Source organism: Lycium barbarum, chromosome 11 (assembly GCF_019175385.1).
Source record: "Lycium barbarum isolate Lr01 chromosome 11, ASM1917538v2, whole genome shotgun sequence".
NCBI classification, from domain to species: domain Eukaryota; kingdom Viridiplantae; phylum Streptophyta; class Magnoliopsida; order Solanales; family Solanaceae; genus Lycium; species Lycium barbarum.
Window position 1 is genome coordinate 124016130 of NC_083347.1, and position 14268 is coordinate 124030397.

Genomic DNA, 14268 nt, shown 5'->3' on the forward strand with positions numbered 1-14268 from the left:
CAATGATTAAAAATTGTTGAGTTACTATTTTATTTAAACTGATGGGTTTATCTTATTATAGTTCCAAAGAATTTGATATATTGCAAAATCTTTAAACCACTGTTCTTGAAAAATTCTTTGAAGCATAAATGTTTAGTTAGTCCATAGATTTTTTTAGAAATTTAAAGAATAAAGCCGAGATAAGCTGTCAATCTCAGGCATGGTTTGTGGGTCGGGTCAGGTTAAAATTATGGGGCATGTTTTTTTTAAGTTAAATGATTAATTTCATCTGATTTGGGCATTTCCATCCATGTAAGGGTATATTTAACAACTTTGGCTAACAGAGGGGTATATTTAGGTACTTTGGCTAACGGAGGGTATATTTAACCAATAAAGTAAAGTAGAGGGATATATTTGACCCTTTACCCAATATAAAAATTAGTTTTTCTAATCAATATATATAAATTAAATAGTGCAGTGAAATATAGAGTTGACTATGAGTCGTTGAAGGAAGAAAAAATTAAAAACAAGATCTAAATTAAAAATCATCCACAAATAAGCGCCAACCAAGCGTTACTTGACGCTAACTAGCCGAAGACTCTCTATGTATACTATTCTCCCACCTAATCCCCCCTATTTAAAAATAAAAGAATAAAGACTTGACAGGAAGGTATTCACTGGTAGATGATCACATGCATGAATGAAGAAGGGTTTTATGTCGTTATCATTTTTGGTAGTAAAGAAAACTCTATATATAAACTAAATATATCTAAAGATTTAAATTAAATTGTATAGATAGAGTAAAACATTTATAGTATCATTGTTTCACTTATAATACTCCCTCATTGTGTGATACACTTTCCTTTATAATTTGTTCCAAAAAGAATGATACATTTATATATTTAGAAATATTTTAACTTAAAACTCCCCTTTTACCCTTAGTGAAATGACTTACAGCCACACAAACATCCATGACTTGTTTTAGATCATAAGTTTCAAAAACTTTCTTTCTTTCTTAGTGTCCGTGCTAGTCAAACTATATCACATAAATTGGAATGGAGAGGGTCTTAAGCACTTTATAAGTGAATTCAATTGCAAAAATGTTTTTATACAAACATTATATAGAAAGTAAACTCATGTTCTAAATTAACATGCGTATTGCGTAATTGAGATTTTAGTAATTTTTACATATAATTTCTATACTCGGTATCAAAAATTATGGATTTAGGGGAACCCGTAGCCAAAAGGGCTACATCCAGGGGCGAAGCTAGCATATTAATGGAGGGTTCGGCCGAACCCAGTAACTTTGGTCTAAACTCTGTATTTGTCTTGAAAAATTGATTGAATATATATAAATTGTTAAGTTAGAAACTAGTAACTTAAACAAATTAGAATCCCGAACCCACAAGCTTCGAATTCTGGCTCCGCCTCTGACTACATCCATCCCTATTTCTTACTCGTCAAATTGCCGTAAGCTTAGTTAATCTTACAGCTTTTTTGGGGGGTAAACATTGTCTCCATTGATCATTTATGTATAAAAAATTATAATATTGAGTTTGACATCCCAAATTTTGTACATGATCATTGAGATGAGAATCTTACAACTTACACGCATGCGCATCTCAATCTCTCTCTCTCTTTTTTTATTTTTATTTTTTATATTGAGTATGACCATCTAAAATTCTCCTTCATTGTTGTGTAATTACTTATTTTAATCCTATAATTAATTGAATATATATTTATATTTAATTTGTGGTTAGTCATAAAATATTTAGATACTTCCAATGAATATCTAGAAGTATAAAAATCAAAGATCGTGCATCGTTCGTGGAAGTTACTTCGCAAATTAAAGCTGAGAAATCAACTTGTAAGTCAAATATAACAACTTATATTATCAGTTGTATTTGGAAAAAAGAATTCTTAGTCTAACAGAAAGCGTGAACTTCAGTCTCTCCTTGTCTATAGCGACAACTTCTCTTTTAAAGAATTTAAGCTCTTACCATTGACCGTATACAAAATATTTTATAATATTAAGCTATTAATTACAAGGTAAATCTCTAAATAAGTACTAGTTAATCGGTAATCTCATAAAAATAATGTTCCTCCTCTCATTGCAATTTGAGGTTCGGCCAAAAATACTTATATTTAACCATTGTTGCCTCACATTTTAGTACTTTTAATCGTCGTTTGGGTATTAATTATATTGAATTGTGCTTAATAATATATTTTTACAATGAAAGAATAAAATGGTGTGAAGATGAAGAAATTTGGAGCAAATAGAAGGAAAGGCGTGAAGTTGCGAAAAGGAATTGAGGCGTGATGAACTAATGATTAATTTTTATGATCTAATGGTTGGATGAAGAAAATATTTTAAAGGTAACAAGTGCAAATTGATTTGAATTGAAGCAGACAGTTTAAAGAAGTGCACTACGAGTTGTCCACGTGGCAGAAGTGCAAAAAGGAACAATTGAACTATTGAAGTATGCTAACATGTGAAAATTAAACAAGTGGAAAGATTGCATGATTTTTTGTGACAATTAACGCGGTGAGATCGCAAGGAAAACACGCCTCTGAATCTTTTCCTGCCAGCTGCGCATTTTTCAGTCCTATTTAGATTTAGTTTTTAAAAGCTCAGGCCTTTTGGTATCATATAAATATATATTCTATAGGATGTTTATATAATTTTAGATAGCTTGAAATCTTTAGTTCACAACTTTTGACCTAGAGAGAGCTTAGAGCTGCCGTGGAGGCCGGAGTTACGGGATTTTACCTTCTCTTCTTTGTAATACTTGTTTTGACATTTTTATTCGGATGATTTGTTGTTTTTCCTCTATGTCTATGTGGAGCTAAACTCTTTAGTTCTAGGGCTTTGACACAAACATGAAAGTTGACGTTTGATTATCGTTTCTATCTATTGATTTTCCATCTTTGGGTTGCTTATTTGTTCTTGTGCTTAATTGTTTAATTACTTGATCACTAATTGAACACTATCTGTGGTGCGTGAATTGGACTTGAGAAAGGGAATTCACGTACGTAATAAGAATAAATAGAGTTTGTTCGATTTAATCGTTTCGCTACTGAGGATAGAGATATATCCTTTAGCCTAACTTAGTTGGATACGGAGGAGTAAATGCGTTCTTATTACCTCTGGCGACCATAGAGATATAGGCGTTATAGTAGCATCTACAGGCTTGTGAGTAGTCCGAGAGAATATCATAAAGTTAAAATCAACCCGTCAACTAGTAACCCATAGGTAGAACGATTTGAGGACTCAATCGGATTGTCAGTGGTCATAGCCCTAGATCTATCTTTCTCCGATAAAAATTCGCTCTTTCTTGGTTGAAGTTCATTATTTATTTTCTTTTATTTTTAGTTAGTTTATAAATGTAATCTTGGGTTTATAAATGTAATCTTGGGATTTTATTTCTTGTATGGATAATTAGGTAGTTTAATTTAGTAAACAGTTAATCATAAGTCTCTGTGAGTACGATATCTGGACTTTAAAGTTCTATATTACTTGTACGACTACGTATACTTGCGTGTGCGTTTGGGAGAAACAATGTTTGACATTATATTCTCCCTTCTCTTATTAGTCTGTCACGCCCCGAACCATGGTCTGGACGTAACACGGCACTCGGTGCCTGACTACATGTGACCGAGCGAACCACATGACTTGCTGAATCATCATGATGCATAACATAAGCGGAATATAACGTGAATGCATGATGAGCCTTTATAAAACGTAGTAAGTCATAATACTTAATAAAGTACTTGTTTAAACATGAGTGAGCCAAAATGGCTATGCAACTCTGATTATCTGACATGACATAACTGTCTGATCTAGTCTATGAAACCTCTATCATGAGTCTGACTGGAAAACATAATTACTGGGACAAGGCCCCCAGCATACCTTTACATGCAAGACTAAATAGAGAGATACAATGTTTAAACCCCGAATGAGATGGGGCTCACCAATAAGCTGGTACGCGCAGATTCTAATGATCAGAAGCGTCGTCCTGTAAATCCGTACCTGCATCGTGAAATACAGGCCCCCGGACAATAAAAGGGGACGTCAGCACATTGAATGTACTGGTATGTAAAGCAACCGGAAGAAACAACATGTGACGTAGAATAACATGATAAGAGTTGAAACTGAAAACTTGGACATGAACATGAACATGAGTACATATACATATATATAACATGAGTAAAACATGATAAGTAGGGAGAGCATTTCATAAACCGACACATGATATCACCACGTGGATACGTGGAGTCTGGTACCTCGCCGGACCAGCAGAGCCCCTATACCTTGCCAGGGTATAAGGTAATAACGTACCTGATGGAACCATTCAGTGTGAAATTAAGGTATCGACCTAACTGGCGGAGCGATCCTTGTCCTATGGTGGCTACATAGTTTCAGGCTATCTGAGCCTTCTCAGTAATTCGTGCAACTCCCAAAAACATGAACATAATATAGTTGGCTAAGAAGCCCATGACTTTCGTGAATTTACTTGTACTTGTCTTGAAATCATGATTTCACGAAATAACTTGTAAACATGGTTTCATGAAATAGCTTGTAAACATGTTCTTGATTTATGAGTAATACAATAGTTCATAATCATATATTTGTAGTTGACTTGAAAACATGTTTATAACTTGCAAAATAACTCATGCAGTTTCATATGAACATAATGAGAACACATGAGGAAGAATTCATGATTCATGGATTAAGCTAGGATTCCTAATGTCCGTAATGGAAGGTTAGGAACACAATAACGAACATATATACGGGATTCATGTACATACATACATAATTACGGGCTACCAATATGTTGGATTTAATGCCCTAGGATTTGAACTTCATAGATTTCACGAAACGGATCATGGGGAAGAACGTAGAGGTTCCCACATGTGGATGAAAGTTCTACATACCTTAACTTCCCGCCTTTGAGCGTATCACAATGTTCTTCAATCCCCTTCAACTTCAATCTATAGCAATACAAGTCATAGGGATTCTATATTAGCAACAATATCCATGTTTTGTTCATCTAAGCATTTTATCAAACACTTAGTGGGCATGAAGCTCTATAACCCTCATTAATGGTGTTTTCTTCACCAAATCCCCATTCTTTTACTTCTAGCTAATACTACAATCTCAATTAGATGTAATTAACATCATTCTTCATCATCCATATGAATACAACAATCCCAAATCAACAATCCAACAATTCTAGCATAGTTCATAGAATTCTCCTCAACAAACCCAATTATTATTCTCCCAAGAATTCATCAATCCACAACTATAAATGATTAGGGAGTAGAAATATTATCTTTTTGGGTAGTCACCACGAAATCAACACCCCCAAGTCCGATCCTTAACTTAAAATGACGGCAACAACTTGTACTACACTTTATCCTTCACGAGCTTTGGGATTCGGGGCCTTAAACTTGGTTGATTCTTTATTTTCTCTCTCTAAATCTCCTCTCTCTCACTTCCTCTCTCTAAAAATCTGAAATGGAGAAAAAATGGGGCTGCTAGGGTTTTATTTTCTTTATACCATGGGGAAAATGGGTTGACCCAACTTGAAAACGGGTCGGGACCTTTCTGTCTTAAAACGTCCATATCTCCCTATCCCGACGTCGCCTGTGAACCCACAACCTATGGTTGGAAAGGTATTTCAATTATCTACAACTTTCATTCTTTGAGTTTTCCCAAATTCCAAACTTACGATAGGGTTATGGCCTCCCGAATTCAGGTGACCCGAAACTTAATTGCGGACCAAGATACGCCCCTGTTACGGTCCCGTAACACAAGGGACGGACCGTAACTTGGCGTCGTATCTTGGTGAAAATTTCCAGAAAGTTTCTGGAAATTTTCCCTGTGTTACGGTCCACTGTTACGGTCCGTAACACAAGGTACGGCCTGTAACACGAAGGACGGACCGTATCTTGGGACCGTATCTTGGGACCGTATCTTGGAGGAAATTTCCAGTGAGGTTCTGGAAATTTTCTCTGTGTTACGGCTCACTGTTACGGCCCGTAACACGAATTACGGTCCGTAACGTCACCGTAACGCAGACGAATTTTCCAGCGAACAAGCTTCAGTCAAATAGGCATAACTCTTTGCACAGATGTCCGTTTAATCCCCCATAATATACCATTGGAAAGCCATTTAATAGGGATACAACTTTCATCAAGGAAGTTCTTCCAGATTCGCAACAGATCAAGGAGTTATCGCTGCCCGAAATAGGCCTATCAACCATTTTCGCATACGCTCAACCTTCAATGTTTCCACTAGAACTCTAATGATACGAGCTTAAACTCAGCTCCAAGATGCGGGGTGTTACATAGTCGTCCAAACAAAAGAGATATTTATATATTTGAAAACAGTTAACTTTAATTAAAAAAAATTATACACCTTGTTATGGTGCATGTTTAAGATCACAAATTTAAAAAATTAATCTTATAGCCATAAATGTTTATAAACTTTACACGGAATATAACAAATTAAATTTAAATACCGGCAAACCAACCAACAAAGTGAGAAGCAATCATTTTTAGTTGGATAAAATCAATCCAAAGACAATCTTAGTATGGCGTAATATTGTCCTCATTATAATAGCCTGTTTGGCCAAGTTTTTAAAACAGCTTATTTTAAAAAGTACTTTTCAAAAAAGTATTTTTGACTAAAAGTAGTTTGTGTTTGGCTAATTAATTTAAAAAGTACTTTTCAGCAGCAATTAGTGTTTGACCAAGCTTTTAAAAAGTGCTTCTATGTGTATTTTTCTCAAAAGTACTTTTCAAAAAAGTGCTTTAGGGCAAAAATTATTTATTTTAGCTTCTGAAAAACTACTTCTGCTACTCCCCAAAAGTACTTATTTTCTCCCAAAAACTTGACTAAACACCTCACTTTTTTTAAAATAAATACTTACTGAAAATAAATAATTTTGGGAAAAAAATAAGCTCGACTAAAAAGCGTCATATGCACGGGTAATTGCCAAGGCTAAGAGCCAGCAGTTTGTTCATATAAAGAGAGACGACTTTGATAATTTTCCGAGAGTCCCATATTCCTCTTAGACTTGGACTGTGCCATTTGTCTCTCTCTCTCTCTTTGCTTTTCAATTTCTGAGACCATTTCTTGAGCCTCAGACATTTGTAATTAACTTATACAAGCAGCCATGGAAATTCAAGCTCCAAAACATTCCAACAACGTATACATTCACAGCTCCATAAGTGTAAGTTTCTCTCTTTCTCCATAGATGATGATATTTTTAAGGTCAGCCAAGTCCAACTGCTAAGGTATTATATTGTTTGTGGTGACCCAAATTAGGGGTATATTGACCCTTAGTTCGTTTAAATCTAAAGTCTAACCAGTAATCTATATCTATGTATATATCATTTATGCTATTTGCATGTTCGGTTGCTAAAAAAATTATGTACTTTTGTTCTTTGCATTGTGTTGACTTTTCTTTTTACAAGTATTATTATAAGCACAAAGTGAGAGTTCCGTTTGAGGACACAATGCAAAGAACAAAATGCAGGCACAAAAGAAGGATTCAAACTTGATCGATACCACCAAAAAAGATTTTTACAACCCATTTCAGTTGCTAAATGACAAAAGACAAATTATTTTTTCTCAAATCTGCCCTTGCTTCGATAAACGATTTATAATTTTTTAAGGGAAAAATTAATTAATTTTATCTTAATTTTTAAACTGACAATTATGTATTTTAGACCAATTATTTTTAGCTAACGGTAACAACTAAAAAGGACCAAATAGAGTATACCAAAAACATTAGCAATAAAGAAAAAGTTACTCTGGGGAAATTAAGATATGAGCTTTATATCATCTATGGAAAAGAACAGGATTAATTCCAAGTTCACAGAACATATATATGCTAGTGCTAAATTTGTTGGCAAAGGCGTCATATCCCCGTGATGAGATTATAAAAGTCCTTTGCATCACCATTCTTTCTCGTGAGTAGTAAATGTGTAGTAATTAAAGGCGGAAAATTTTAATTTATGGGTTTTGAATCGCATTTTTTTTAATAATTTATTTATACATATTAAATAATTTTTTAAATAAAAATACAAAGTTCGAGCCAAAACTATTAAATTTCGCCTTAGCTTTAAGGCGGGCTCTGCCACTAGTAGAAATAATTATTTATTGTAGAGGTGCTATAATATTGCATTTAAATTTGTAGCGATTCTCACAAGATCACTTAGGTGGCACTTATTAATTCTAGCGTTTGACAAAGTTCTTTGCTATAGTTCTGTAAAGTTTTTATTTCTTGTTTAATGTAATTTTATTCAATATTCAATTTTTAAAATTGGCTTAATTATAAATCCAGTTAATTAATGCGTGCAGGATGAAGAAAAACTAGCAGAAGAGAGAGCAATAGACTCATGGCTTCCCATAACATCAAATAGGAATGCAAAATGGTGGTATTCTGCTTTCCACAATGTTACTGCCATGGTTGGTGCTGGTGTTCTCAGTCTCCCTTATGCCTTGGCTCAACTTGGATGGTACATTTTACCGATCTCTTGTGAAAAAGTTCATATAACTAAAAGAACATTTATAATGCATCATAAAACGGGTCTAGTCGAAAGAGGAAAACCAACGGCCGATAAAGAGATAAAGTGTTCACTACTTATAACTATTATTACCTATGTTCTGCATTTTTTGTTTACAGGCGGTAATGGTTGAAGACATAATTAAATAAACGGAAAAGGGCCTAAAATGCCCTTGAACTATGGGATTGGTACAAAATACTTTCCGTTTACCTTTTCGCTTTAAAATACCCCTGTCGTCAATCTATTGGGCCTAAATTGCCCTTATTTTTAACGGCCCCTTGACAGCAGGGGCATTTAGAGCGCAAAGGTAAACAGAGGATATTTTTGTACCAAATCTCATAGTTCGAGGGCATTTAGGCCATTTTCCATTTTAAAAAAAAACCGCTCTCTATCTCTCTCTCTCTCTTTACACTCACCGGCCCACCCAACCCCTTTTGACCCATTCTCTTCTCTCTTCCATTTTAGTTTTCTTCCTCCCATCAACCCCTCCCTCCTCCAATATTTTCTCTAATTACTTATTTGTTTGCTATTTTTTTAAAATTAAACCGTTTAATTATGCAAAATTATTTTGATTATGACCAAAATAATTAAATTAGTTTGAGTTTGAATCTGGTCCTAAGTTTTTGTCATTTACTTAATTATCTAAGCTTCTTGATTTAATGTAGTAAAATATTATTTATTAATTATAAGTTAGCTTATACAAGTAATTAAATAATTATTTGCACTGTTTAATCTTTAAAAATTCCGATAAATGCCTTTAAAATCATACCGTGTGAATTATATATACTTGACAATATACAATGTATATATTTACTAATTATTATGATTTTAAGGTATATACCGTGTGAATTGTATATAGCTGACAATATACAATGTATATATTTGCTAATTATTATGATTTTAAAGGCATTTATTGGATTTTTTAAAGATTAAATAGTGAAAACAATTATTTAATTAATTGTATAAGCTAACTTATAATTAATAAATAATAGTTTACCCCGTTAAATCAAGAAGCTTAGAGAATTAAGTAAATGATAAAAACTTAGGATCAGATTCAAACTCAAACTAATTTAATTACTTTGGTCATAATCAAAATAATTTTGCATACTTAAACGGTTTAATTTTAAAAAATTAGCAAACAAATAAGTAATTAGAGAAAATATTGGAGGAGGGAGGGGTTGATGGGAGGAAGAAGACTAAAATGGAAGAGAGAAGAGAATGGTTGGTGCGTGTAGGGAGAGAGAGAGAGAGAGTATTTTTTTTAAACGGAAAAGGGCCTAAAATGCCCTCGAACTATGAGATTTGGTACAAAATTGCCCTCCGCTTACCTTTGCGCTCTAAAATGCCCTGCAGTCAAGGGGCCATTAAAAATAAGGACAATTTAGGCTCAATAGGTTGACGGCAGGGGCATTTTAGAGCAAAAAGATAAACGGAGGACATTTTTGGACCTTTTCCGTTAAATAAATAATTTTTTTTCTAATAATTTAAGATTTTAGATGAAATGAGCATACACTTTTGCTTGATACCGAAGCAGATAAGAGGTTCTATGTTCAATTGTTCAAGTCTCACAGCCAGCAATTATTTAAAAAAAATCCATATGCTTGACCAAATGAAAAAGATTAGCCCGTTAGATGCATGTAAGGGTGCATATTGAAAACATAACTATTAAATAAAAGTATATCCTTTTTAATTAACAGAAATGTTTAGATTTGAAAGTCACATATTTTAACACTAACATATATTAAATGGCTGAGTTGAGTTGTACCCAAGTTGATAACTCACCATGAAAATGTGCCCAGTCCAACTCATCCAAACTTGAGTGGACCGGATTATATTTTTATGAGCTAACTTTATCATGCCCACCACAATTACTTCTATATATAATTTCAGGGGGGCTGGAGTAACAGTGCTGGCGCTATCTTGGATTATAACATTCTACACATTATGGCAAATGGTGGAGATGCACGAGATTGTTCCTGGCAAGCGTTTCGATAGATATCATGAACTTGGGCAGCATGCTTTTGGGAAAAAACTTGGCCTATGGATCATTGTGCCCCAACAACTAATTGTTGAAGTTGGAGTTGACATAGTTTATATGGTGACTGGAGGGCATTCACTCAAGAGGTTCCATGAATTAGTCTGTCAACAACATCATTGCAAAGACATAAAACTTACATACTTCATCATGATATTTGCCTCTGTCCATTTTGTTATCTCCCATCTTCCTGATTTCAATTCCATAGCAGGCGTGTCTTTGGCTGCGGCTATCATGTCCATAAGGTATGCATATTATTTCCGAATCTAAGTTATATATACCACAATGTAAAGAATTTTTACATTATCGGCTCTCATATTATTTCCTCAAACTCAATATTGTTCTTTTTCCACTTTTTGGAGTTAGGAGTGTGTTTGGAATGATCGAAAATCGAAAAATTAAATGTTTTTGATCAGTCATTTTCTGGTGTTTGCTTGCCAACCAATAATATTTTCACCAAAAGAACAAATTTACTTCCACATCACTTGTGTGCGAAAGTCTTTTTCCTTCACAAGATAGATATTTTACCTCATAACTTTATATCATTGTGTTTGTTGACTGCCCACATCGGTGGATGATGGGTTATTTGGTCGCTTTTTAATACGGTTTGGGCAATTCTCACCTCATGAGCTAGGTTTTACGGTTGAATTAGTCCCAAATTCATTTTCTTATCATCATATGAGAGTCAAACTCGCCTCAATTCATGTTTTATATATACTCCATGCTATTAATGTTTTATTCGATGTTGGGCCTCTATCTAATATTGTTAACGCTCCAGATGTCCTGTCTTTCCTGTGCGGGGGAGCTTTGAAGGTTGAGTTGTATCCAAGATTCATATTTTATCAACTTGGACTTAACAGCTGGACAATATTATCAATCTTTACTACTCAAATTTTTCATTATAACACTATTCATTTTGCTAGTGTTGTTATCAATCTTTAACAAATGACTTTTTCAAGAAAATATTTTCCAAAAGATAAATATTTGTGGTAGAAGAATTCTAATATTCTCTGTTATGATGATGAAGCTACTCTACCATTGCTTGGGGGGCTTCAGTTAAAAAAGGTGTACAAGCAGAAGTGAAATATGGCTACAAGTCAGATCAGACCACAGCAGACGCAGTCTTCAACTTTTTCAGTGCATTGGGAGACGTTGCATTTGCTTATGCTGGTCATAATGTTGTGTTGGAAATTCAAGCAACAATTCCTTCAACACCAGAAAAGCCTTCAAAAAAACCAATGTGGAAAGGAGTTATTGTTGCTTATATTATTGTTGCTATGTGTTATTTCCCTGTTGCTATTATTGGCTATTGGGCGTTTGGGAATAAAGTGAATGGAATTATTCTTGTATCCTTGGACAAACCTACTTGGCTTATTGCTATGGCTAACATCTTTGTTGTTATTCATGTTATTGGGAGCTATCAGGTACGACATAATCATCCCTCTCCATTTCTCGTCTCTTTTTATGTTTTGTTAGATAAATTTCTATAGGCACATCTAAAAACTTAAGCTTTTTGAGATCAAAACATATTTTTATTACTTAATTATGTCTTCAACACTTTACTGGATATGTTGTTTTAATTATGTTTTCAGCACGCCCCCTTCCGTGTGGGCCTGATTCTTTCTCATGGGTCAAGCACATAAAAATTCTTTTCGACAATGGATGGTGATGAGACTAGAATAGGACATTTGTCTGCTTTGCTATTATGTTAAAGTGTGTGATCATCTCATCTAAAATTAAAACTTAAGCTATTTGAGATAGCACAATATTATTTACTTAATTTTGTCTTCAATATAAAGAACATTTACACTACTATTAGTTACCTAAAGATAATTATAATTGTTGTTCATAAAAAGTGAAATAACCTAAAACTGATGACAAGCTACTTATCAGAATAGGTTCAATTAGTACATTTGATAGTTCAAAAAATATTTATACTATCCGTGCATACAAGTTAAACTATTTTTCTTTTGTTATGTTCAGAGCCTATGAGTTTCTTACTTATGTTGTTTGATTTGTGATTTGTAGATATATGCAATGCCAGTGTTTGACATGATAGAGACGGTGCTTGTCAGAAAATTTAAGTTCAAGGCAACCTGGATATTGCGGTTTGTTACAAGGAACATTTATGTGGGTAAGTTAAGTTGGACGAGTTGAATTATAAATTATTGTTTAGGCCAAATCGACCCATGACTCATCCATCTTGATAGGAGTGATGAGTCATATGCCAATTTATTTATCGATTTGATCAATTTTAACTTGTCCAAATTAAACGTTTCCAACACGCCTATTTGGTACCTAAACGTATGACCGTAATTGTTCCTAGGGCAATTTTGCTTTCCATTTGAACTGCAATTGTTATACATTTTGCTTTTAATAATTACAGCTTTCACCATGTTTGTTGGCATTACCTTCCCTTTCTTCAATGAGCTGCTTGGATTCTTTGGAGGATTTGCTTTTGCCCCAACAACCTACTATGTAAGAGATTTTCTTGTATAGCGGTAGCGCGAGCTAGTTACTTTTTAGCTTTGTTATTAAAAAATATCCATTGTCATAGTTTGAAGTTTCACAATTGAACTTCTATGATATTTTTTTGGAGTTTCACCTCTGAAACTTTAAACTCGTATTTTTCAATTACATGACTGAAAAGTGGTAATTTGTGAATTATATCCTATTTTCTTATGTTTTGTTTTCCTTTTCTACTAATTTAGGGATCTTAACCTGACTAATTTTTCTTTAATTGTTTTCAAAATTTGTTCAGCTGCCTTGCATCATGTGGCTACTAATCTGCAAACCAAAGAAATACAGTCTCTCTTGGATTATTAACTGGGTATGTTGCAACTTAATTATTCAAACTGTCCAATGCTAATTCCTTTATTGCTTATATTAAAATCTAAAATGCGCATATGTTTGACAGGTTTGCATTATTCTTGGAGTACTATTGATGGTCATAGCACCAATTGGTGGCCTAAGATTAATAATTAAGCGAGCCAAGAAATACGAATTTTACTCTTAGGTACAGCAAAAGGGAAAGCCAATTGGAGGAGATAATATATTTCTTGGAGTTGCACTTTTATTATACTATTTTCTTTTTCTAAATTTGTCATGTGTTGATTGGCTCAATGATTCATAGAGCCAGTCAAGTATTGCTATTTATAGTGAGAAAATATTTACATAGGATAAGTACATCACCAATTATTGTATTATATAACATTATCTAGTACAACATCATAGACTAGATTCAATTAAAAGCTAGTTATGATTAAGGCCCGTTATATGGAATAATATTACACTTGTTCCTTGTTCATTGTATAGGATTTTCAAAACAAAATGTTTAAATGGTCCTGACTCCTGAGTTACTTCATGCATTAATTTAAGGTTTTGGGTTTGATTAGATTATTTCACATTTTATTAGAGCCAATAAGCTTGTTTTTTGTGACAACTGCATCGATCTCTCTTTGCTATTTGTTTGCTAGGGACTTTTCTCCTTCTGGACTCAGTCCATCGAGCCAGTAACATTGCTTTAGTTTCATTACATTTCATCGCCTATTAAGCCACTCACTCTTTCTGAGCGAAAAGAAAAAGAACAAATATTCAAAAATAGATTGGACGGTCGAGGTAATAAAACCAGCTTCATATTAGAGTCAAACCTAGTTGTCATGATAAATTACAGTCAT

General features: G+C 33.8%; 1 protein-coding gene across 1 annotated transcript; it reads left to right on the plus strand.

Annotated features, from left to right (window-relative positions):
• Nucleotides 1-7023: 7023 nt before the first annotated feature.
• LOC132618887 (lysine histidine transporter 1-like) lies at nucleotides 7024-13985 on the plus strand. The gene is made up of 8 exons (XM_060333884.1): nucleotides 7024-7217; nucleotides 8351-8508; nucleotides 10447-10836; nucleotides 11619-12015; nucleotides 12620-12725; nucleotides 12978-13069; nucleotides 13353-13421; nucleotides 13509-13985. The coding sequence occupies exons 1-8, from the start codon at nucleotides 7161-7163 to the stop codon at nucleotides 13605-13607; spliced, it is 1368 nt and encodes a 455-aa protein (XP_060189867.1). The 5' UTR covers nucleotides 7024-7160; the 3' UTR covers nucleotides 13608-13985.
• The last annotated feature ends 283 nt before the right edge of the window (nucleotides 13986-14268 follow it).